At 43.8% G+C, this 26,055-nt stretch overlaps 1 protein-coding gene across 4 annotated transcripts; it reads left to right on the top strand.

Annotated features, from left to right (window-relative positions):
- Positions 1-25,748, top strand: ACP6 (acid phosphatase 6, lysophosphatidic). Of its 4 annotated transcripts, none has more exons than XM_014867067.3 (10): positions 1-703; positions 7,497-7,625; positions 7,743-7,873; positions 8,213-8,292; positions 11,093-11,180; positions 19,758-19,890; positions 20,768-20,868; positions 23,048-23,143; positions 24,628-24,793; positions 25,473-25,748. In XM_014867067.3, exons 1-10 carry the CDS (start codon positions 485-487, stop codon positions 25,614-25,616), a joined length of 1,287 nt encoding a protein of 428 aa, XP_014722553.3. In that variant the 5' UTR covers positions 1-484; the 3' UTR covers positions 25,617-25,748. The 4 variants fall into 4 exon arrangements, with proteins under 4 accessions (XP_014722553.3, XP_044614177.2, XP_014722554.3 ...); XM_044758242.2 differs by having other exon boundaries at positions 12-703; positions 24,538-24,793; positions 25,473-25,705; XM_014867068.3 differs by lacking the exon at positions 7,497-7,625 and having other exon boundaries at positions 12-703; positions 25,473-25,701.
- The last annotated feature ends 307 nt before the right edge of the window (positions 25,749-26,055 follow it).

Genomic DNA, 26,055 nt, shown 5'->3' with positions numbered 1-26,055 from the left:
CGTGCCCCTTTGCGCGAGTCCAGTTGGGACAGGTCCATGGGTGGGTAAGGAGGTTGGTGGCAGCTCGCCTGTAGAAAAGCGGAATCGATTGTCTGTGTTAGTGGAATCACTGCCGCCGAGGAATTTAAGGCTGATTCCTGTCCTTTCAAGAGTGCTAGAGGCCAAACTTGGAATACACGTTTAAGGTTCCCGGGAGACAGAAAGATAAGGAGCTGAGCTGCCCCGGCCCAGTCTGCAACAGGAGCGGCCAACCCCTACCTGGGTGAAAACTTACAAGGAGTCTTCGCTGCTCCCACCTCCGCTTCTTCCCCCACGCTCCCACTTGGGGTCCCCCTCAGGGCTAGAGTCGCAGCGGTCCCAGCTTGTTGGGGCGCTCGGTGTGCGCGCCCGCCGATTCCTGGGAACTTGGAGCTGTCGCTGAGCCCCGGTGCCAGCGGAGAGCTTGTGTTCGCCTCCTGCAGCCTCACCCCAAGGGGCTTCCACCATGATCACCGGTGTCTTCAGCGTGCGCACGTGGGCCCCGGTGGGCGTCTTGACTTCGCTGGCGTACTGTCTCCACCAGCGGCGGGTGGCCCTGGCCGAGCTGCAGCGGGGGAACGGCCAGCATCCCGTCGACCGAAGCCTCCTGGAGTTGAAAATGGTGCAGGTTGTGTTTCGGCACGGGGCGCGGAGTCCTCTCAAGCCTCTCCCTCGGAAGGAGCAGGTGAGGTCGGCCCGGGCAGGGGCTGATGGTGCGAGGACCATGTGGCCAACCAGTGGGGGCCAGGAGCTTCGCCCCAACACACGCCTTTGGAATTTTTACCCTTACGAAGCGGAGTTCGGGCTGGGTCCAGACTAAGTGAAAACAGCAGTAGCCAGTTCCTCCCTCGGCTCTTGAGTAGAGGTGCTGGCCTGGCACCTCCCGACCCCCCTCGGACCCTCAGGGTGCAGGGCAGCCGGGAACTTCCAGTTGCACTCTGATGGCTGCGGGATAGCGCAGCCAGTAGTACTGCCCTACTTACCCTGCATAGAAATCGCCTAGGAATCTTGTTAAAATAGGTGTGGGGTAGGGCCTGAGATTCAGCACTTCCGACAGATATTTGAGTGAACTTGAGTATAAGCGTGTAGTGAGTTTCTGTGTGACCGTTTTGAAGGTTGTCAGAGTTGCAGGGACCTTTGTGACAGGAACCACCCTAACTGGGATCACAGTGGATAACAGAGGTCAAGGCCTTTGGAGACAGGTTTTACAGCGGCTTTCTCAGGGTTTGCTGGAGACCATCTGAGCTCCCTTGAGGGCTTTTTGGTAAATGTGCTGTATCTTGGGGCTCTCCTTTTTCTATTTTGGGTTTCTAAACCTACTGTGGAATGGATTTGAAGTAGGAAAAGATTAAAAATTGGCTAGTCTGGTGCCTATAATATCTTAAAAATCTACCTGATTTCGTCAGAATAACTATGATTAAAGCACAAATAATTAGTTTTTAAATTGATTACCCTTCTTGGACTTGATTCTTGGGGAGATCTAGTGAAGATCTATTGCCTTTCATGGCAGTCAGGCCTGTGATTGAAGAACTGGCTTCCTAGTGAAGATGAATAGGCAGGCCGAAGGCCCCAGGCTCCCAGGTGTCACACTTACTTGTGGAGTACTTTTGCATTGTTGATCCTGCAAGATGGTGTTCGGGCAGGTCCAACAGGGTGTCCAAATCTGATGTTAGACATACTCTTTATGATCATACTTGCTTTCCAGAATCCCTCAGGGTTGTGTTTACACATTGTACAACTGCAAACCCAGTTTTTAAAGCTGGCCACACGTGAAAGCAAACCTTTAAAGCACTTCCCACATAAGTAGATAAAATCTGGCAGATTTCTAGTTAGCCTTTCTTTATGGCTTTACCACTTTCTGTTTGGTTCTGGAATTTCTTTTCTTTCTCTCTCTCTCTCCTCCTCCTCCTCCCTTCTTCCCTTTCTTTCTTTTTGATGCTTTGATCTTTTTTCAATCCCTTACTTTGCCTTTTTGTGTTAGGTCTCTAAATTTTTCTTATGGTTTTATAGATAGTCTGTCTCTTGTGCACTCTCCCTTCTTCTCCACTTATTCTTGTTACAGAAAGGCTGGGAAATAACATATAGAAATAGAAGACTTGTGTTAAACACAAAGTTAACTAGTGGTAGCAGAGAATGAAAGTTTGAATGTCTAGGCCTGGATCTCGTATGTACAGTATATGTACTCCCTGAAGGACCTAGAAAAAGATTTAGTTTCTTAGGATTTTCTCCTAAGCCAGTGGGTGTGTGATGGGTATCTTCTGCTTTTATGTTGGAAGAGGCAGTTGTAGCTCAGGTAGAAGGCCAGCTTCATTCATCCTTTGTCGGTGTAGCCACAAAATAAATGAAGCATCCGAGTGCATGGCTTCACTTTGCAGTTAGGGAAGGCACATTACCTCTCCTGCCTGTTCACATTCTCCAGACCTAAGGCAGATGCATTAAACATCTTTGGTTATCTTGTATAAAGTCTTGTGCATAGAAGCCAGGGGTAGAACCAACTTTCTTTCGATTTAGGCTATGAGTGAGTGTCATTGACCTGTAGCTTGCTTCTGGATATTCTCTCTCAGGGTTTCTTTTCAAGATCCAATTGGATAGAGGTTGTTATTGGGATTTTCCAATCTTCCTGGTTCTGCTATTAATTATAGTCAGAAGGGACTATCTGGCAACAATTCTAAAGTTAAAATTGTCTTTGGTAGATGTTTCCAGACTTCTGACTGTTTATAGGTGAACATATGTGACAAGCACTTCATTCAGTTATCTCACAAATTCTTGGGAGGTAGCCTGTCTAGCACTAGATGTTTTATTGAGTTGTTTTCTTACGGCTTGAATGGCTGTTGACTTAACCTGTCTTCCTAAAAGTATTGTATGTGTGCTCTGGAGATGAAACTCTGGAACTTAATTGGCCATTTTTTCTGATCATTAGATTAGCTCCAAGTATACTTTCAAAAGGTGAATTTGGCCCTGCTTTCAGATTTCCCTCAGCTCTGCTCCAGACAGTGGCAAGAGTGTCCCTAACCCAGGCACATTCCTCAGTTTTTATAAAATAAAGTCCAACACATCCCAGCTCCACTGTTGATTAAGGCATTTGGGTCAGTATTTATTTGATAATGTAGACAAGCTGGGAAGCATAATGTCAGTCTCATTGTTGCTTAATACCTATCCGAAGCTCAGCTAAGAGAAGTACTGCATGAAGGATGTGCCAGTCAGTCCATTTTTTCCTCTGGAGCAGTAGTTCTTAACCTTGGCAGGATGTCGAACTCAACTGGGGAGCTTTAAAAAACAGTGATGCCTGCTTCTCCCTCCCAGAGATTCTGATTTGGCCCAGAGCATCCAGACGTAGTAAAAGCTTCTCTGGTGAAGCTTTAGAATTATCTGGACTACATAATATTAAAAGAGTTGAGGCCCCGCCCAGGAGATCCAGATGTGATTAGCTCAGGATGGGGCTCAGGCATTGCTAACTTTTAAAAACTATCCCAGTGATGCCAGTGTGCTGCCAAGGGGTAACACCATTGCTTTATTCTAAAATCTACACCTGGAAGGTTTTTGTTTACGTGTATGTAGATTTTTTTTTTTACCTGGAATATAGCATATTGATCCCAGTATGGTATTGTCTTTGCAGGAATGCGCTTTGGTGAGATGCTATCATTCTGTGTTGAGGAAACTGTGAGAAATAATCCCAACAATCCCACAGCACTCATTGCTGTGACTGCTGAAAAGATGTTCATTAGGTTACTCTATCCTCTTTATGAGGACCCTTGGGAGGAATTTGTCTATTAGCACTTGAAATGATGTGCTTCTCCAGAACAGTTGGCTAGCTTTTCTCTTTAAGCTTGTCTAGCTGATCAAGTTTCTCATTTTACATAAAAGCCGGAAAGCTTAGTGCTGAATCTTTGGCCCACCTACGATGGATCTTCATCGTGTGCATGCTGTATCCATTTTTTTGTCCCTGTACTCGTTTGCTTTTGTCTTTCTTGCATATTTTGAGTTGGTTGTCTTACTATATTTGAGTTGCTATCATCTACGTTAAGTTAGTTCTTGAAAATGGGGTATAAATAAATAAGTAAAATTAGTAAGTTAGTCTTTGCCACTAACTTGGAAGCCCAAGAGCAGGAACGAGAATGAGAGTGTGTATGTGGGGTGGACACCACGTATGGAACTGATGTATCATCCATTCTTGGAAATCTGGAAAGGCGTTCTCTAGACTTGACATGACTTTCAGGAGTCATCTCCTGGGAAACACCAAAGATCCTCTCTGGGTGAATGTGCCTAACGGGGAGATTTCTTAGTGAGGCTGAACAGGCCCTGTGGGGGTGCCAGGACCCCTGATATACATTGGACTTACCGGGATGGGTAATTCGGTCTCAGCTGTAAGGGAGTTTACAGTGTGGTGAAGGAGAGAGATAAACCAGATTCCAGTGATGAGAATATGCTGGGAGTGCTAGGGACACAAAGGATGTATCTCAGACTTAAAATATCCAAAACTGAAGTCAGCTTGTCAACTGTTCTTCTGTTCTGGTTGTAGTTTTAGTCAAGGAGTACCTTCATTGCCCTTGTCACCTAAGGCACCCAGGCTCAAAATCAAACTGATCTTTTTTCCTTTTCTTCCTTGTTTAACCTACCAACATAGCCCCCAAATAAAGCTTTTCTCTGCTCACTTGCCATGTGTGACTCAAATGTCTTGCATCTATCCCTTCTCTTCCTACTGCTTTAGATGAGGCCTTAGGCTCTCTCATCTCCTCTCTTGCAATTATCTTGAAACTGGCTTTTCTGCTTCTAGTCTCCCATTCCGGTTGTGAGCTATACTGCTGGCTTTCAGACTATTGTGTGGAGCCTGTGGGCTAGGGGGCTGCTGAGTGGCTGGGGCTCTGGATTCCCATTCCTACTTCAACTAGAGAAACTCCAGTTTTTGCTTTTATATATAGAAATCAAAAGTTAAACTCTACTTGGTATTTGCTAATTAAAAAGTTTGAAAACTGCTCCCAGGTTGAGGCAAACCACTACTTTTCTATATATATTCTTCCCCATCTCTGCTTTGCTCAAGCTTTCTACCTATTTTTGGAATTCTGGATACCACCTTCTCTTCTTACCTACGTCTTACTCTCAAGTCCAGGTCTTTGCTTGTCTGAATCCTATTCATTTCAAATGCCATTTCTTCCATGAAACTCCCTGAATCCTCAGCCAGAAAAGAAGCTCTGTCCTGCCTTTGAACTACTACGGCCTTCATCTGGGTTCTGGTAGCACATAATTTCTATTTTACTACTGCTGTCATTTACATTCATAGCTTGCTGTCTCTAATCTGAAAACCTGGAAATGGCAGGGTCATGTTATCTCGATCTTGGTATCCTCCACAAGATCTGGCAGTTGTTGGAGCTATTAATTGCACCTACTGTGTGCCAGGCTCTTTGCTGGGCAATCAAAATGCAGACCAAAATGGTCACTAGTGGACGACCCAGTCTCTGTTCTCAGGAAGCTAAGTCTACTTAGCAGGACAGACTAGTAAAGGAGCTCTTCTAACACATTTTGGTAAAGGCCACCAGAAAGAGCTACCAAGGCTGCTGTGAGAGTACAGGGCCATGGTCACGGCTTCTGGGGACATTTAAGCTGAGTCTTGTAGAATGGGCAGAAGTCTTACCAGATGAAATGGGAAAGAAAATTACAGGTAGAAGAAACATGAGGTTGAAAGATGAGGAGTTGTGAGGATGATGCTATCGGAAACAAAGTTGTGTGGCTAGAGAGGAAGTGTATAGGGCAGGGAAGAAATGGTGAAGAGAGGGAGGGAAGCAGGGTCCGTCATGCAGCTGTGAGCCCTTGCAGAGTTTTATGCAGGGAAGTTATAGGATCAGAACTTTGAAAAATGGAGCAATGACGAAAAGATTGTAGGAGAAGGTCTCTGCTCTGAATAACCAATCTTCTGTTATCAGTTGCTGCAGCACCAGTCAGGGAGAGGCTCAAATATTGGAGACTGGGTACAGGTGGGACTGAGACGATGTCTTTTGAGAAAATGGAGTGCTTCCTCTGTGAAAAGAGAAGCTGGGACTCCCAGTGGCACTCTCCTGGGATATTTCTTGGAGGGGTCGAGGTAAATACAATGACATGTGATATAGTAGGTTTTCAGATGTTAGTTTTAAAACAAAATGAAGTAGGGGGAAATTGAGTTCAATGTTGTTCTTTTGATTGTAGGTGATATATAGGAATTCACATAGGAAGACAACCACTGAAAGCTGGAGTGGTCACTGATGGGCAAGTAAGACTTGAGCTATCATTGACCCTTGGAGAGAAGTTGCATGGGCAACTAGGGACAGGAGTCCCTCCAAGCAAGGGAAGCAAGCCGAAAGAAGATGTAGAGGAAGCAGTGGGCATGGTCTGGTCTGAGGAGGGGAGGAGAGAGGTATAGTGGCAGTACAGCTGGGACAGACATTCGGCCAAGGTGTAGAAATCCTGAAAGTGCAGATGCTTATCTCTTGAAACGTTAGGGAAAAGCTATTAATATGAAGAAAGTGGCTTAGCAAGATTAATCGGGTGGTTATGTATGTATGGATTGTGGGGGTGGAAGGGAGGGAGTCTGTCATAGGCTTTTGCCTGGGGTAATAAGGTTTTATACCCGGACAGTAAGATAAAAGAGGTGACTTTTGAGGAGTGACTTTTTTTCTAGCCAGTGATCAACAGGGTTTAGTGTGGGGATGGTGGAGCAGTGAGGAGAGTCAGAGGTTTGAGTTTTGGTGCCTAGGAGAATTGTGGTAGCACTAAGAGAGACAAAATAAGTTGGGAAGAGGAGCTGGTATGTGGGATTAGAAGAAAAGAGTTTTGTTTTTAAAACTGAAGTCATCACATCTGACTCAATGAACGTATAAGAATTTTATGGCAATTGGAGCTGTGAGACCGATGGCTACTTGTGATGTTTTGAAAACCATTACAGTTTTCAAAACTGTTGGAGCAGGAGCCAGATTGCAAGGAGTCAAGGAAGGTGGTGAGAAAGTGAAGCTTTCTTAGAGGGTAGCTTTTTTTTTGTTTGAGAAATTGGATGAAAGGAAAGGAAATATGTAGTAATTGCAAGGGACATTAAGTAGAGTCCTTAAAGAGGGGCCATAGAACCCTGCAGGTTGATTCCTTAAAAATTCTTGCAAGTATATGGTCACTGAGATTATATTATATTATATTATATTATATATTATATTATATTAATTCATTCATTCATTCACTCACCAAGTATTTGCATGCCAGGCATTCTGGCCTCTTCTCCCTTTTACTTCAGTCTGGGCTTAGTGCCAGAGCGGCCTCTTAACAGTGAGTACTAGTGTAGCGATAATGGGACTGGAGCTAAGGACACCTGGAATAATAAATCACAATCTTTTCTTCCCTTAATTGGAGCTCGAGTTAAAGTTTCTTTCCTTCCTTTCCATGTGTTCTGAGTGCTCCTGGATATTAATGCTGTAAGTTTCAAGAACCTTTTAAACAATGTGTTGTTTTTGTGGTCACAACAGGTAGAGTGGAACCCCCGGCTATTAGAAGTCCCACCCCAAACTCAGTTTGATTACACTGTCACCAGTCTAGCTGGGGGCCCGAAACCACAGTCTCCTTTTGACTCTGAATACCATAAGACGGTACTGAAGGTGAGCAATGCTTTCCTGCTCTGGGAAGCCCACTGCAAAGCATTGATGGATTTCTCTGGGATGAGGTTAGCAGGCTGTGAGGCGTTTTCATTCTTCTTTCTTTCTCCCGCTCCTCAGGGGGGCATGTTTGCTGGACAGCTGACTAACGTGGGCATGCGGCAGATGTTTGCCCTGGGAGAGAGGCTGAGGAAGAACTATGTGGAGGACATCCCCTTTCTTTCGCCAACCTTCAACCCACAGGAGGTCTTGTGAGTCACTTGAAAAAGGGATGTTTCACCCAATTTAAGGTCTTAAGCATGAGAAAACCTGTTTTGACCCCCAAGCTGGTTCCCACTCTCACCCAAGGTAGTTTGGGGCAGTTAACCTTATATAATAGGCTCCTGTGAAGAGGTGATCATTGGAGGTCACATTTGTTGGCTTTGGGGTCCCTTGGGGCAGCCATCCCACAGAGAGGGAAAGGGTTCTTCCCAGCCTCATAGCTCCCCTTTTGTAGCCTTAAAAGCCTCCCAGCTGCTCTGTGGAATAAGATAGAGTATATTATTAAATTTTTCTTTTATGAGTGTCTCTATCTTTTTGTTTTTTTCCAGTGTTCGTTCTACTAATATATATCGGAATCTGGAGTCTACTCGGTGTTTGCTGGCTGGACTTTTCCAGTGTCAGAAAGAAGGTTCAAGTTTGACTCTAAAAGTCAGCCCCTGTCTCTGAGGAACTTTTCCTTCTTACTTCCAAAGCCCCCATCTCTCTCTTTCTCGGTGCCTGTTCCCTTGTCTCTCTTCTCCTGCACATGTGGCTTCCATGGTGTACCCACTCTACTGGGCCCCTCCCTGTCTGGCCTTCTGCTGCCCTTGCCAGCCTGACCTCCACGTCTGCAGCAGTGCCTCAGCTGCTCTGGTGTGCCTCTGGCTCCTGACTTCTCCTCGTAAGCTTTTACACAAACTGCATGAGGCAGCCCTAGCCAGGTCTTGAACAATATTCTGGGCTTTTTGCTTAGGTAAGACACTGCTGAAAAGGAAGGAGGGCAGGAAGAACACTTACCTGAGACCCAGGCCTGATGCTAGTATTCTGGTCTTGGTGATAACCTATGGCATGACCCAGATTTCTGTTCAGCCTTTCCTAGTTGAGAAAGCCTGTTGGGTTTAGGTTTTGACGTATTCAGCCAGTGAATGCTGGCAACTGGTGGTTCCCAACATTTTCACCACTAAGGACGCCATTTATTATTTTCCCTCATGGATCCCGTGTATTGAGGGCATTTGACTATCAAATGAAGCTGCATTTTGTCATTTGTAACTGATTTAAATTTACATTTAATTGCCAGTCTGAGTTTCAGATCATCATGACCTCACCAATATTAAAATACCAAAATGGTGCCATAAGGCAAAACTTCTTGTTATTTTGTGTAGCTTCTTTAGCAGTATCTCAAATAGATATAAAATTTCCATCGGGCTTTAAAAAATATGTAAAATAATAGAAACCTCCAGGCCAGAGGAGGCTGGTCTTGCTCCCAGCTGGGTTGGGTACTACTGCTCATTCTGGCTGAAGTTGGCTGCTGAACACAAACAGTGTGTGTCTCAGAAACATAGAGCAAAGAGAGTGGGCGGCCCTTTTACTTCTTGGGAGCCCCTCAGCTTAGGAATAATCCACAATGCATGGCCTTCTGAAAGCTCTTCAGTTGCTCAGCTTCTAAAAGGCAAATGTCCTCTTCTCAGAAACACCAAAAGTAGGACTAAAGTAGGAAAGATCTACAGGCAGGTCTCAGACTGAGTCCCCCCCCAGGTTTCCAGCAAGGAAGGAAGTGGTATCATCACCAGCCTCTGGGGTGGCTGTCTGGGTGGCAGCTCCCTGCACCAGACCCAGATGTCCCGGGACTCCAATTTGACTTCTCTCACAGCTACATCCATACCTTGCTCCGTATCAAGGGACTTGAATAGACCAATTAAGTCTACAAGGTGCTACTTTTAATGGAAGTGGTGCAACTTTGGGATATTGTTTTAGGAGTAAAATCCTAGAGAAGTCCCAGAGGGTTATATATAAGCTACAGAGAGTCAGGCTGTGAAGGGAAGCTGGAGGTTGTTGGTCTGTACCTTTTGGTCAGACATTCATTCAACGTATATTTGATTGCTGACTCAAATGTGCCTTATTTATCATGAACTGAAGTTCAATATTCAGACACCAATGTCAAACACCAGATAGGAATTATTATGTGTTATATTAAAGGTTTAAATCATAGTTTTTGTTATTCTAACATTTAAAGGACTTACTATGCACCAAACATTGTTCTAAGAGTTTGGCATATATTAAGTTGTTTAATTCTTGTAATAACCCTGTGAGGTAGGTAACATTATCCCCAGTTTTAAGATGAGAGAACTAAGGCACAGAGAAGCTAAGTGACTTTCTCAGGGACACAAAGCTGGTAAGTGGTTGAGCTGGGATTCAAACACTAGCAGTCTGGTTTCAGAATCCATACCCTTCACTGTATGCTCTACTGCTTCTCAGAGGACGTGTATATCTGGAGAGGGCCCCAGATCATTTGACCAACAAAGTGTGTCTGAATTCTGATATTCTAGGAAAGTTACCATAGGCTACTTTTAAAGTCCTGGAGTTTTGACTATCAATAATTTATTTGGGAATAATAGCTCTTTGGGGCTTAGACTGACTTAATCACTCCCCAAATTGACCTCGGTGAGTCCCAAAGAGCTGCCGATGAGAGCTGTTTCTTTTGCCATCAGAGAAGATCAGGATTGGGCTGTGTATAACGGGAAGCTGCCACCAGTCCTTGGCATCTCTGGCACAGAGCAGAGCATGGGAAGGTGTTAGAAGCCCTCGCTGGGCATTGATGGGAGGGGACAAAGGTACTTGTGAGCTCTGAGCAGTAGTAAGCTGCTGCAGGGTTAAAAGAAACACTGTAGTCTAATCTTTGGTTCCTGGCAGTTCAGCTGGAAGCCTGGCTTTCATTTTGGGCAAGGCTTTGGGGTCTGAGAGGATTTGTGGTCCTGTGGTCACCCTTCTTAGGTTCTCACGTGATAAGTCATCATCTTGGCCCATAGGATTGGACTTTGGGAAGCAAGAAAGTCACCTAGTTCTGATAAAGTCAGGGACAGCCCATTTTTTATTAGAATGCTGAAATGCTGGTGGTGCCTTGAGGCGGGGATGTTTTGGAATGGGTCAGGGAAGTGCCAGTCTGATCCAGGTCTGTACTTCCTGTAGTCTATATGTGGCCCAATAGGAGGGGTTGTGCTGGACAGAACAAGGCTGCTACTTGGTTTCTCCATTTCTCAGACCACAGGAGAGCTCCTCTTAGCAAGGCCAGGGCATGTTCAAGGCATTCACTGTCCTTAAGGAGTAACTTCGATGATCTGCCTCCTGGAATAGCTCTATCTGTATAGACAAGGGTAAAAATAAGGGGGTAGAGATGATGGGAAGAACAAGCTGAAGCCTCTTCCTGCCTGTGCTTCCCACCTTTCTTCCAGGGCCCATCATCATCCACACTGATGAAGCAAGCTCTGAAGTCTTGTACCCCAACTACCAAAACTGCTGGAGCCTGCAGGAGAGGACCAGGTAACTGCCCTGGGTTCTTGCTCATCAGTGGGGGACAGATAGCCTTTTACCACGTTTGCTGGCAGGACTCTGCCTGAACTCAGGGCCTGCCCAGGCTTACCATGCTGGTGGATAAGGGATGGGAGGGATTGCGTTACACTCAGGTCTGACGTCAGCTGTCCAGGAAGTGAAGAAGCTCTTGCTCGCAGTGGCAGGCTCATAGTGAAGGCACAGGAAGCCTGGGAAGAGCCACACGCTGGGCTGGAGAGATGGTATATACAGCCATGAGTGGGCTTTGCCATTTACAAAGCATTATCCTCTCAACATCCTGGGCTTTCAGATGGGGCAGATGAAGAAACTGACAGGTTAAATAAAAGATGGTTGAACCAGTCATTGAACTGCAAGTCCAGATGGGCAAGCAGAAGAAGACACAGATTTCCCTTCTCTTACCAATATGCTGCCCTGTAGGATAGGTTGATTTGGACTGATGGCACTTTTCAGTTTTCAGGTATTTCTGGGCGGCACTAAGACGATATAGTATGTGTTCCACAGAAGAAAGAGAATGCTGTTTTCAAGCAGACCTGGGCCATACTTGCATTGTTTTTTTATTTTTTATTTATTTTTTTATTGTGGTAACATTGATTTATAACATGATATAAATTTTGGGTGTACATCATTGTATTTCGAGTTCTGTCTAGATTACAACATGTTCACCACCTAAAGACTAATTACAGTCTATCACCATACACTTGTGCCTAATCACCCCTTTTACCCTCCCTCCCTGCTTCCCCTCTGGTAAGTGCCAATCCAATCTCTGTCTCTATTTGTTTATTTGTTGTTGTTTTTATCTTCTATTTATGAATGAGATCATACAGTATTTGAGTTTCTCCCTTTGACTTATTTGGCTTAGCATAATTCCCTCAAGGTCTATTCATGTTGTCGCGTATGGCCAGATTTCATCCTTTTTTATGGCTGAGTAGTATTCTGTTGTGTATATAAACCACATCTTCTCTATCCATTCGTCCCTTGATGGGCACCTAGGTTGCTTCCAAGTCTTGGCTATTGTAAATAATGCTACAGAGAATGTAGGGGTGCATGTATCTTTATGCATTTGTGTTTTCATGTTCTTTTTTTTTTTAAAGACTAAGGTAAGTATCATCTTTTTAAAGATTGGCACCTGAGCTAACAACTGTTGCCAATCTTTTTTTTTTTCCTGCTTTTTCTCCCCAAATCCCCCCAGTACATAGTAGTATATTTTAGTTGTGGGTCCTTCTAGTTGTGGCATGTGGGACGCCACCTCAGCATGGCCTGATGAGTGGTGCCATGTCCGTGCCCAGCGATCTGAAACAGCGAAACCCTATGCTGCCAAAGTGGAGTGTGCGAACTTAACCATTTGGCCACAGGTCCAGCCCATCATGTTCTTTAAATAAGTATCCAGCAGTGGAATAGCTGGATCATATGGTAGTTCTATTCTTAATTTTTTGAGGAATCTCCATACTGTTTTCCATAGTGGCTGCACCAGTTTGCACTCCCACCAACAATGTATGAGAGTTCCCTTTTTCCCACGTCCTTTCCAAAACTTATTATTTCCTGTCTGGTTAATTATAGCCATTCTGACGGGCATGAGGTCATATCTCACTGTAGTTTTGATTTGCATTTCCCTGATAATTAGTGATGTTGAAGATCTTTTCATGTGCCTGTTGGCCATCTGTGTATCTTTTGTGGAGAAATCTCTGTTCAAATCTTTTGCCCATTTTTTAATTGGGTTCTTAGTTTTTTTTGTTGTTGAGATGTTTGAGTTCTTTATATATTTTGGATATTAACCCCTTATCAGATGTAGTTTGCAAATATCTTCTCCCTATTGTTAGGGTGTCTTTTCATTTTGTTGATGGTTTCCTTTGCTATGCAGAAGCTTTTTAGTTTGATGTAGTCCCATTTGTTTATTTTTTCTATTGTTTCCCTTGCCCAGTCAGACATGGTACTTGAAAATATGCTGTTAAGACTGACTCTGCCTATGTTTTCTTCTAGAAGTTTCATGGTTTCAGGTCTTACATTCAAGTCTTTAATCCATTTTGAGTTAATTTTTGTGTATGGTGTAAGCTAATGGTCTATTTTCATTCTTTGGCATGTGGCTGTCCAGTTTTCCCAACACCGTTTATTGAAGAGATTTTCTCTTCTCCATTGTATATTCTTGGCTGTCTTGTTGAAGATTAGCTGTCCATAGATATGTGGGTTTATTTCTGGGCTCTTGATTCTGTTCCATTTATCTATGTGTCCGTTTTTGTTCCAGTACCATGCTCTTTTGATTACTGTAGCTTTGTAGTATATTTTGAAATCAGGGAGTGTGCTACCTCCAGCTTTATTCTTTTTTCTCAGGATTCCTTTGGTTATTCAGGGTCTTTTGTTGTTCCATGTAAATTTTAGGATTCTCTGTTCTCTTTCTGTGAAAAATGTTGTTGGAACTTTGATAGGGATCGTATTGAATCTGTAGATTGCTTTAGGGAATTATGGATATTTTAACTGTTAGTTCTTCCAATGCAAGAGCATAGAATATCTTTCCATTTCTTTTTGTCTTCTATTTCTTTCAACAGTGTTTTTTCATTTTCAGTGTACAGGTCTTTCACCTCTTTGGTTAAATTTATTCCTAGGTACTTTATTCCTTTTGTTGCAGTTTTACATGGGATTGTATTCTTAATTTCTCTTTCTCCTACTTTGTTGATAGTGTATAGAAATGCAGCTGATTTTTGTATGTTGATTTTGTATCCTGCAACTTTACCATATTCATTTATTATTGCTGAAAGTTTTTTGGTGGATTCTTTAGTGTTTTCTATATATGAAATCATGTCATCTGCTATTAATGACAGGTTCACTTCTTCCTTTCCAATGTGGATCCCTTTTATTTCTTTTTCTTGCCTGATTGCTCTGGCTAGGACTTCCAATACTATGTTAAATAAGAGTGGTGAAAGTGGGCATCCTTGTCCGGTTCCTGTTCTTAGAAGGATAGGTTTCAGTTTTTCTCCATTGAGAATGATATTAGCTGTGGGTTTGTCATATGTGGGCCTTTATTATGTTGAGGTACTTTCCTTCTATACTCATTTTATTCAGGGTTTTTATCATAAATGGATGCTGTATCTTGTCAAATGCTTTCTCTGCATCTGTTGAGACGATCATGTGATTTTTATTCTTCATTTTGTTAATGTGGTGTATCACGTTCATTGATTTGTGGATATTGAACCATCCCTGCATCCATGGAATAAATCCCACTTGATCATATGTGTATGATCTTTTTAATGTATTCGATTTGCTGGTATTTTGTTGAGGATTTTTGATCGATGTTCACCAGTGATATTGGCCTGTAATTTTCTTTTTTTGTGTTGTCCATTTCTGGTTTTGGTATCAGGGTAATGTTGGCTTTGTAGAATGAGTAAGGAAGCTTCCCATCTTCTTCACTTTTTTGGAAGAGTTTGAGAACAATAGGTATTAAGTATTCTTTGATTGTTCGGTAGAATTCAGCAGGGAAGCCATCTGGTCCTGGACTTTTATTTTTTGGGAGGTTTTTGTTTACTCTTTCAATCTCCTTACTGGTGATTGGTCTATTCAAATTTTTTATTTCTTCTTGATTGAGTTTTGGAAAGTTGTATGATTCTAAGAATTTATCCATTTCTTCTAGATTACCAATTTGTTGGCATACAGCTTTCTGTAGTCTCTTATAATCATTTGTATTTCTGAGGTGTCCATCATAATTTCTCCTCTTTCTAAAGATTGGCACCTGAGCTAACACTGTTGCCATTCTTCTTTTTTTTTTCTTTTCCCCAGAGTCCCCCAGTACATAGTTATATATTCTAGTTGTATGTCCTTCTGGCTCTGCTGTGTGGCACACTGCCTTAGCTTGGCTTAATGAGCGGTGCTAGGTGTGTGACCAGGATCCAACTGGGGAAACCCTGGGCCACCAAAGCAGAGCATGTGAACTCAACCACTCGGCCATGGATTGGACCCCAATTTCTCCTCTTTTATTTCTGATTTATTTATTGAGCCTTCTCTTTTTCTTGGTGAATCTAGCTAAAGACTTGTCCATTTTGTTTATCTTTTCAAAGAATCAGCTCTTAGTTTCATTGATTTTATTCTATTTTTTTTTAGTCACTATTTCATTTATTTCTGCTCTGATTTTTATTATTTCCTTCCTTCTACTGATTTTGGACTTTGTTTGTTCTTCTATTTCCATTTCCTTTAGGTGCACTGTTAAATTATTTAGTCGAGATATTCTTGTTTGTTGAGGCCTATATTGCTGTAAACTTCCCTCTTAGAACCACTTTTGCTGTATCCCATAAATTTTGGCATGTCGTATTTTGATTTTCATTTGTCTCCAGGTATTTTTTGATTTCTCCTTTGATCTCTTCGTTGACCCAGTTGTTGTTCAGTAGCATTTTGTTTAATTGCCACTTATTTGTGGCTTTTCCAGTTTTCTTCCTGTAGTTGATTTCTAGTCATACATTCATGGTCATAAAAGATGCTTGGTATTATTCTAATCTTCTTAAATTTATTGAGACTTTTTTTGTGGTCTAACATGTGATCTATCCTGGAGAATGTTCCATGTGCATTTGAAAAGAATGTGTGTTCTACAGTTTTTGAATGGAATGTTCTGTATATCTCTTAAGTCCAGCTGATCTAATGTGTCATTTAAGGCCAATGTTTCCTCTTCTGTTTGGATGATCTATCCATTGGTGTAAGTAGAGTGTTAAGGTCTCCTACTATTATTGTGTTGCTGTCTATTTCTCCTTTTGTCTGTTAATAATTGCTTTATATATTTAAGTGGTCCTGTGTTGGGTGCATATTTACAAGTGGTATATCCTCTTGTTGGATTGTTCACTTTATCATTATGTAGTGCCCTTCTTTGTCTCTTGTTACAGTTTTTGTTTTAAAGTCTATTTTGTCTCCTATAAGTATTGCTACCCCAGCTTTCTTTTCATTGTCATTTGCATAGAGTATCTTTTTCCATCCCTTCACTTTCAGTTTGTGAGTGTAGGTCTGAAGTGTGTCTTGTATGCAGCATATATATCGGTCTTTGTTTTTTTTATCCAGTCGGCCACCCTGTGCCTTTTAATTGGAGCATTTAGTCCGTTGATGTTTAAAGTAGCTGTTGAGGGGCCGGCCCATGGCCAAGTGGTTAAGTTCGCGCACTCAGCTTCAGTGGCCCAGGATTTTTCCGGTTCGAATCCTGGTTGTGGACATGGCACTGCTCATCAGGCCATGCTGGGGCAGCGCCCCACGTGCCACAACTGGAAGGACTCACAACTAAAAATACACAGCTATGTACTGGGGGGCTTTGGGGAGAAAAAGAAAAAAATAAAATCTTTAAAGTAGCTATTGACAAGAATGTACTTATTACCATTTTGTTACTTTTTTCTGGGTGTTTTACTAGTTCTTCTCTGTTCCTTTCTTCTTCTCCTGCTTTCTCCCCTTGTGGTTTGGTGGCTTTCTTTACTATTATGTTTGGGTTCCTTTCTGTTAATTTTTTGTGTATTTATTATAGGTTCCTGGTTTGTGATTACCATGAGGTACACATATATTAACCTATGTATACAGCAATCTATATTAAGTTGATGGTCTCTTTAGTTTGACTTCTTGCTAAAAGCTCTACTCTTTTACTCCCCTCTTCCCACATTTTATGTTTTTGATATCATATCTCACCTCTTTGTGTGTGTGTGTGTGTATCTGTTACCCTTTTATCATGGAAATAGATAATTTTAGTATTTTTGTCTTTTGACCTTCATATTAGCTTCATAGATGGTTGATCTGATACCTATATTGTATATTTGCCTTTACCAGTGATTTTATTGCTTTTTTTTTCTTTGGATAATTTTCTTATTCCTATTTGTGGTCTTCTCTTTTCCACTTAAGTAAGTCCCTTTAGCATTTCTTGTAAAGCTAGCTTCTTGGTGATAAACTCCTTTAGTTTTTGCTTTTCTGGGAAACTCTTTATCTTTCCTTGCATTCTTAATGATAACCTTGCTGGGTAGAGTATTCTTGGCCGTAAGTTTTTTCCTTTCAGCACTTTAAATATATTGTGCCACTCCCTTCTAGCTGTAGGGTTTCTGCTGAGAAGTCAGTTGATAGCCTTATGGGGTTTACTTTGTGTGTAGCTTGTTGCCTTTCTCATGTGCCTTTTAGGATTCTCTCTTTATCTTTAATTCTTGACATTTTAATTATAATGTGTCTTGGTTTGAGCCTCTTTGGGTTTATCTTGTTTGGCACTCTCTGTGCTTCCTGTACCTGGATGTCTGTTTCCTTCCTTAGATTAGGAAATTTTTCAGCTATTATTTCTTCAAATAGACTCTCTGCCCCTTTGCCTCTCTCTTCTCCTTCTGGGACACCTATAACATGAATGTTAGTGTGCTTGATGTTGTCCCAGAGGACCCTTAGACTGTCCTCATTCTTTTTAATTCCTTTATCTGTTCAGCTTGGGTGATTTCCTCTAGTCTTTCCTCCAGCTCGCTGATCCATTCTTCTGTATCATCTACTCTGATGATACTATTGAGTCCCTCTAGTGAATTTTTCATTTCCATTATTGTTTTCTTCATTTCTGATTGGTTCTTTTTTATATTTTCCAATTCTTTGTTAAGTTCTTACTGAGTTCATCCATTCTCCTTCCAAGATCAGTGAGCATCTTTATGACTATTTGTTTGAATTCTTGGTCAGGTAGATTGTTTATTTCTGTTTCATTTAGTTCTTTTTCTGGGGTTTTGTCCCATTCCTTACTTGGAACGTATTCCTTTGTCTCCTCATTTTGCCTCTTTCTGTGTGCTTATATCTGTGTATTGTGTAGGTCAGCTACATCTCCCAATCTTGGAGAGGTGGCCTTATGTAAGAGATGACTTATGAGGCCAGCAGTGTGCTTCCCTCTTGTCACCAGTTCCAAATGTTCCAGGATTGTCCCCTGTGTGCACTGTGTGTGCTTCTGTTATGGCAGGGTTGTTCTTGCTGCAGGTGCCCAGGGAGGCTAGGCTGTTCCCCTGGCTGGCTTGTCGTAATGCTTAGCTGCATGTGGCTGCTATTGTCATGTCAGTCACTTTATCAGGCATGGGGAGCCCCAGAAAAGTTGGCTGCAAGGTCTAATAGCACATTCCTGTTGCAGTTTTTCTGTTAAGTGAGTAGGCCCCCAGCATAGCTGGTTGCTAGGCTTGGGGACTTACAATTGCTGTAGGACTCCAGTCTGCAAGGCTGTTGCCAGTCCTCTCAGGGTTTCAGCTGAGTGGGGCCAGTCCCCAGGCATGGGAGCACCCAATTGTTTCAGGCCTTGGAATATGTGGCCAATCCCCTATGCAGCTATTTGAGAAGCACAAATCTGCTGCAGCTGTCAGACCCTACTGTCAGCAGGGCAATGCACTCCGTCAACACAGTCCTGCCTGTGCACGCACCCCAACCCACTGAAGTGGATGCAGTCACTCCACTGCAGAGGCCCCACACACTCCACCAATATGGGCCTGCCCCGCATACATACCTTGCCTCACAGAGGCAGACCCATTCACCGGTTGCTGAGGTTCCAGGCACCCCACCTATGCAGGCCCACAAGTTGCCCCAGGGCTTGCTGTTGGATGGGGCCAGTCCCTAGGGCAGGCTGCCTGCCCTGGCTGACCTGGATTAAATCAGTGCTCCAGTGGGTAGGGCAGATCCCTGGGCTAACAGGCCAGGGGAAGAACTCCCATGGTGTCTGCCAGTGTCTGTGTCAGCAAGCCTATAGTAGGTCACAATAATGGCTGCCACCAATGTCTCAGTCCTTGGAGAGGTCTCACCTCTCACTGAGATGTGCCCAGAGCTTATCAAGTGAGTCTCTTTTCACCAAAGGACTGTGCAGCTTTCTTTCTGGTGATTTCAGGTTGCTTTCCGAAATGGGTGAATTTGTGCATGGGCCCTTTAAGAGCAGGCTTTTTTGTCCCCTTGTTGTCCCAGAACTTTTCTGGGCGTATTCCTCGTTGTTAATAGGCAGCCAAGCCAGGAATTATGACAGTTGTCTCGGTTGTGCTGATTCCAAAAGCTGCTTATTATGGATCTTCCCTGCTGAGGTCCCCTGCTTCTTCAGGGAAGGTTTCATACTGTAAGGTTGCTCCTGGTCAGCCGTGAAGCATCACACCTCAAAGGTGGCTTTTTTGTCTCTCCAGAAAGGAATTTCTGCTTCTTCCACCTCAGTCAGCACTGTCCCTTGGTGTCAGGGTTCTTTTTTATCCAGTTTCACTTCTCTCTTAAGGGTAATTGTTCCAAGAGTTGTTGTAAATTTGTTGTGTCTGTGGGAGGAGGTGAGTTCAGAGTCCACCTACGCCACCATCCTCATCGTTTTTGTTATAATAGAAGAAAAGGCTAAAGTGGGATTTGGAAAATCCAGGCTTTTATCCTAGCCCTGGTACTTGCTAACTTACTTTTACAAATCGTTGGACCTCATAGAGCCTTAGTTTACTCATTTGTAGAAGGAGAATAATACCAGCTAACCTCAATGAGTTGTTGTTGGGGATTAAATAAGATCCCAAATGGGGATTGAATGAGATACACTTGGTAAACTGTTCATGACTATACAATCTAAGAGATTACTTTTTATTTTTTTGCCAGAGACCGGAAGCAGACTGCCTCTTTGCAGCCAGGAATCTCAGAGGATTTGAAAAGGGTGAAGGAGGGGATGGGTATTGCCAGTACTGATGGAGTGGACTTCCTCAACCTCCTTGACAACATGGCTGCTGAGCAGGTGTGATGACTGTCCTCCTCCATCCAGCCCTGGAGGTGGGGGAGCCTGGGACAGGCACCTGGATGGGCTGGCTCCTGAATTAGAACTAGGTGGAGGGAAGTGGGTGGAGGCCTCCTAGTTTGGAGGCAGCTGTGATAGGACTTGTAGATGGAATGGACATAAGAACTGAGGAACAGGGAATAGTTGAGGAGGACTCCTCACTTGGTTCTGAGCACAGACATTTAACTCTAGATCAGAGTTTCTTGAAGCACGTTCCCCAGATTATCCGTGATATGAGTGTGTGTGTTATGGGCACGTAGAAGTGGGGTAGGTGATGGATAGGGAAGGATTGCTATCTACCAGACCACACAACGGGAAATGCTTCTCTAGATTCAGAAATCAGACACTCGGAGGCAGTATAGCCGGGATCCTCCCTTCTCCTGTGAAGGTAACATTGTGCCCTGAAGGCAGAAATTCACCTTGTATTTATGTGTAAAACAGGTTTAAGGTTATAAGACAAGAGTTTATATATAGTATTTATATGCCATACTTTTTAGAAATCATTTTGGGGAAAATGAAGGCCAAGTATAAATTTATGAATTTCTTGTATTTTATTCATTTTTTTTTTTTTTTTTTTACGGTTAAAAAAGGTACAAATGTTTTTCATTTTGCAGTAGATGGGGATCCATCAGAAAGGGAGGAAAAACAGTTTCTTTTTTTTTCTGGGCTGTCAGATCTCTAGGAATAGCTTCAGAAGGGCCGTGGGGACATAGCTTTTTGAACGGTTAAGGCTCTCCCCAGGAGAAGGCAGGCCCCTGAAGGCTCCGTGGAAGCTGATTAGCTGCCAGGCTCAGTGAATGAGAAGCCTGTCCTTCTAAATGTACCATGGCCCTTTCAGGTGCATGGCCTCCCGAGCTGCCCCACACTGAAGAGATTTTCACAGATGATTGAACAGAGAGCTGTGGACACAGCCTTGTACATCCTGCAGAGGGAAGACAGGTGAGGGCCCTCCTCAGCTGCCGGCATAAAGTCATGCTTGGTCAGGCTCCCAGTGTGTGGGGAAAGGGGTTCATCAGGCCTGCTCCCACCTGCCAGCTGGCATCTCTGTGTGTGCAGAGTCTGACATCACCCCATTCTGCTGGCCGACTGAATGGGCTCGGCCCCAGGTCCTCATGCTTCTGGAGCTGGAACTGGTGACCTAGTGTTTCCGTTCACTGTTACACAGAACCAGGAGCCACCACTCGACTGAGTTTCTCTTAATTGCTGACCTTTTCCTGTTGCTTTAAGTTTCAAAGGATTTGGGTGGGAGAGCTGAAGGAAGAATAATTATTGGTGACTTTATTCATCATGTTACAATTTTCAAATCAGTTTCACATTCTTGCTGTGAGGTAGGCGTCCTTATCCCTAACAGGGTCCAAGGCCTGGCTTCATAGATGAAGAAACTAGGCCTGAGAGATGTGAGCTCCCTTGCCTAGGCTCAGCTAGTCAGTAGTAGAGCCAGGACCTGGACTCAGAGCTTCTGACTGTCAAGCCTATGTTTTCTCCATTTTACTGGCACTTAAGCTCTGTTTAGAAGGCCTGCTTCCTGACTACCAGAATGGAGAGTTTCTCTCTTACCACATTTCAAAAAACACCTTTTTCTGATTGGTTAAGAATATTCTTACACCTATTCTGCACTCAGAATAGGTGACTTGGTAGAGGAGGACATGGGCAGTAGAGGAACAATCCTGGGAAAGATGAGTGGGAGGAAAAAGCAGCTAACATTTCAAGAATTTGCAGTCTGTTGCGTAAAGAGCCTCTGACTGCTTTTCTCCCCCTCAGACTCAGTGTGTCCACTTGTGCACTTGCCTGGAGCATCAGGAAGGCTCCAGCCATGCCCCTCAGCTTGCTGCCACTCCCTGTGATTTGCCACCTTTCCTCATCTGTTCCAGAAGTGGCCCCACCAGACCTAAATTGTCACTCACTGCCCTCACCTCCATTAACATGAACACACACACATTTAGTAAATATTCTAGGTTTTGTGGCCCATGCATTATCTGTTGCAACTACTCATCTCTGCCTGTGTAGCATGAAAGCAGCCATAGACAATGTGCAAACAAATGGGCACAGCTGTATTGCAATAAAACTTTATTTACAAAAACAAGCAAGTGGGTTGGATTTGGCCCATGGCCATAGTTTGCTTTCTCCTGGTGTAAAACATTTTAAATAAGAACTGATCCATCCTCCTTTCCATTCCAATTAGCCCTGGTTTTATAAAACTGATATTTCTTTGAGGACAAATGGTTGCAACCTCATAATGCCATCTAACTTGGCTTGGCCAGCACACATTCTTCTAGAAAGTGTATTGTATACAGTATTGGTTGCCTATTCCTCATCCATTGCTTCAATGTTCCTTGATTTATAAAGGTGGCCATTTACTCAGTCCATGAATGAGGATTGGTCTAAGCCAATGATGGCAACTCCATTCCCTTTTGTCAGTGATTGAGTTCTGGGAGAGGTTTTTTTTTCTCTTTGATAAAAAGTGAGAGGCACCGGAACCAACCCTTTTTGCCACTTACTGGCCCCCATCTTTCTGCGTCGTTTACTACTCTGAGATGACATGCTTCGAGTTGCAGTAGCCACCTTGTGATCATGAGGTGACCAGCCTGAGAATGAAAGGGGTGGAGCCACAGCACCAAGCCTGCAAGCAGTACCACTGAACTTCTTGTTAAATCAAATAAATAAGAAATGTCCTTATGGTCTAAACTCCAAAGAAGGAGGGCTGGCACATAGGAAGCATAGTTTAGGGTGTTGTTCCTTGGGGTCGCTTTTCTAAGGGCCTTCTGGAATTCTTGGAAACCATTCCACCCTGTCCTTCCCAGCTTCGTTCTTTGATTCCTGAAAGCCTACTTCTTCATGACTTATCCTGGTTACCACTCCCTCAGCCCCTCCCATCTCAGCTGTGTTCATAGCAGGTTTATATCCTGGTGCGTTTGTTGGAAGTCTGGGCACAGGGAACCCTCAAACTTGAGGCAGCACCATTTATCTCGTTCCTGCCTGTTGCTCTCCTTCATGCATTATTTCTCTTTTTCTTAGCTCTGTCTCATTGAGCTCCTGAGGTCCTAGGGGGCAGAACCAGCCTGCATCCTTTGTGTGCCAGTTGCCTGCTGGGGGCTTAAATGTTGTTTACTTGCCACAGGGAAAGTCTTCAGATGGCAGTAGGCCCATTCCTCCATATCCTGGAGAACAACCTGCTGAAAGTCGTGGACCCTGCCACTCCATCCAGGAAGACCAGGTACCTGGCCCAGCAACTTGGGCTTTGTGTCGCTGAGGGCAGTAGGGAGCCTCTGGCTGCAAGGAGGGAACCCAGGTTTTAGGGGGTCAAGAACCAGGCTGTCACTGACTGAAGGTAGATAGTCAAGAGGCCATGAGTCCCAAAGATATTCACAACATGTTTACCTTTCTTCCTGCCACACCTGTCCTACCATGTTTTGAAATTTTTATTTTAGCAAAAAAGAACCCTAAATTTATTTTTTCGCTTTTTTACTAATTGAGCATGTGTCACACAGAGTAGCTTATTATGATATCACACTGATTTGATATTATAATAGCCCAAAACAAAGATAATTGCTTAATAGATTGTTTAGTTTGACCACCTTCATTGCATGCATAGAGGGTATGATATCCACTAGGCATTTAGAAATGTTGGAAGTAGCTCACGAGCCTCCATTGCCGCTTTTGTAGAGCCTGGACCCCAGGTGAGGGACCACACATTCGGAATGTTGCGTGTCCTAGGCACTTGCTAAACAATGTGTGGTCTGCAGATGAGCAGCCTCACCATCACCTTGGGGCTTGTTACATTCTCTGGCTCCTGCCTGACCTACTGACTCAGAATCTGCATTTTAACAAGATCCCCAGGGGATCTGTACACACTCTAATATTGGAGAAGCACCGTTGTAGGCCCCCTTCTTGAGAGAGAGACATTGTACATAGCTAGAAACTGACAGTGACTGTGGGAAAGATAGGGGACAGTGAGTTGAAAGAGGAACATTTAGGAACTTTGGGCCAAGATTTATGATAGCAAATCATGCGAATGCCCTTCTCCGTCCCTCGCAGTACCTGCAATGACAGTATGTTTCTTGCTGGCCTTTGTCACCTTGCCCCTTTTGGCCTTGTATCTGTGTATACAAATAGAATCCTTGATCTTTCCCAAGAGATAGATACAGGAGTCAGGCAGATACAGATTCAAATGGCACCTTTATCACTGATTACAGCCATTTGGAGAATGTGTTGAGGGCCAAACAGGCTTATTGATATTCCTTTGAAATGAACTTAATTGTCCCAAACCGCAAGCTTCTGCAACAAGGAGGAGAGCTTGCTCTACTAAACTGATCACATGGCTGAGAGTAGGGAGAACATTTGCCAAAGGCAGGCAGGTCCCAAAGGGAGAAGAGAGGTAGGGCCTCAGCCACACATGCTCAGTTTCTTCTTCGAAGCTCACCAGGAGAGGAGAGAGTAGGTGGGTGGGCAAGTGAGTGGGGAGGAGGGGGCCAGGAGAGCTACTCCAATGGGGATCCTTCCTCGTGAAAACATGGGGAGTGGGAATAAGGGTTCTCCCCACGGTCTACTTCAAAGGAATTTTATACCAGGCTCAACTGATCTCTAGATGTCACCTGGTTTCCGAGGCAGGTATTGTTCCTTACTCAAAGGAGGCAGGCAGTATCCTGGCCTCCAGAGTCCTGAAGTGAAGAATTGTGGAGAACTGTTTCCTCCTTGCAGAAAGCTGTACCTCTATGCAGTTCATGATGTGACCCTCATGCCTCTCTTAATGGTCCTGGGGATTTTTGACCACAAGTGGCCCCCGTTTGCTGTAGATCTGACCATAGAACTCTACCAGCACCACGAATCCAAGGAGTGGTTTGTGCAGCTCTATTACCATGGGAAGGTAAGACCTGTGAGGGGGGATTGGCGCGTGGCTAGGCACCCTTACCCCAACCCCACCCACCTGGTTTAGCACCAGTTCTCCCACCTTAGGCCCAGTGGAGTCTCCATTGGTACAGTCAACTCTCTCAATCTCATAGGCAAACTCACAGCTGTGACCCAGGGGTAAGGCAGAACTTGGCATATAGTGGCAGACTGAGACAGGGGCCTTATCCGTGTACTGTTACAGACTTCTAAGAATAGGACCACCCTCCTCTTCTCCTGAGTGTCTCTGCCAGGATATAACATGCTGACTGTGAGGCTTGTTTTGAAAATTAATGATGGTGTCTCCAGGAGGTGACATGTGCTGTCAGCACTCTTGTTGCCTTGGCTGCTTCCCCAGTTTGCTGTCCAGGGCAGATGCCAGAGCACTCCCCAAGGATTAGGCTATTAGCCCTCCCCACTCAGGGGTGTAACTTGACTGTATCTTCCCAGTCAAGTCAACAAACAGTTCTTGAGTGACTTTTACAAGCAGGGCATAGTGCTCTTATTCTGCAAGCTGATGGGGAGTGGGGCCATCCTGGCTGTTGTATATGTGAATGCATATACCATTGGGTCAGAGCCTCTCAGACCTCTTCTTGGCACAGCTGAAAACAGCAGGACGGGGTCCTCAGTGGCCCTGCTGAGTTATGTCTTTTCCGCAGGAGCAAGTGCCGAGAGGTTGTCCTGACCAGCTCTGTCCGCTGGACAAATTCTTGAACACCATGTCAGTTTACACCTTAAGCCCAGAAAAATACCACACACTCTGCTCTCAAGCACGAGAGTTGGAACTTCGAGATGGAGAGTGACTGATTTATACAAACAGGATGTGTTGATTTTTAAATAAAATGCCTTTACACAATGCCTCCAGCTGTTGTGTTTGGGGAAGGCCGGACCAAGGCTAAATGTGCTTTAACATAAAGTAAGGATATTTCCTTCCTGTAGGTATATTATAGTCTCTTCTTGAAAGGAAAAGAGGTGTAATGTTAAGACCAAAGGGGTATTTCCTTTGTGGAAATATCTGTTGCTTGATTTCCGTAGCCAGAAGCATCTGCCTATGACACAGGCTGGGGACATCGTGAGCCTGAAGAATTTGTTGGTTTTGGACTTCACTTCTTTTTTGCTATCTTCATTTCAGAAACATATTGAGCACCTCCTAAGTAGTGGTCATTATAAAGGTGAAAAGGTTCTGCCCTCCATTGTTTTGGTCCAGTAGAAGAGGCTGATAAGTAAATCAGTGATGACAAT

The sequence above is a fragment of the Equus asinus genome, chromosome 25, assembly GCF_041296235.1.
Source record: "Equus asinus isolate D_3611 breed Donkey chromosome 25, EquAss-T2T_v2, whole genome shotgun sequence".
In the NCBI taxonomy this organism is placed as follows: domain Eukaryota; kingdom Metazoa; phylum Chordata; class Mammalia; order Perissodactyla; family Equidae; genus Equus; species Equus asinus.
Note: the sequence above shows the minus strand (reverse complement) of the source record. Positions and strands in the feature narration are given on the sequence as shown.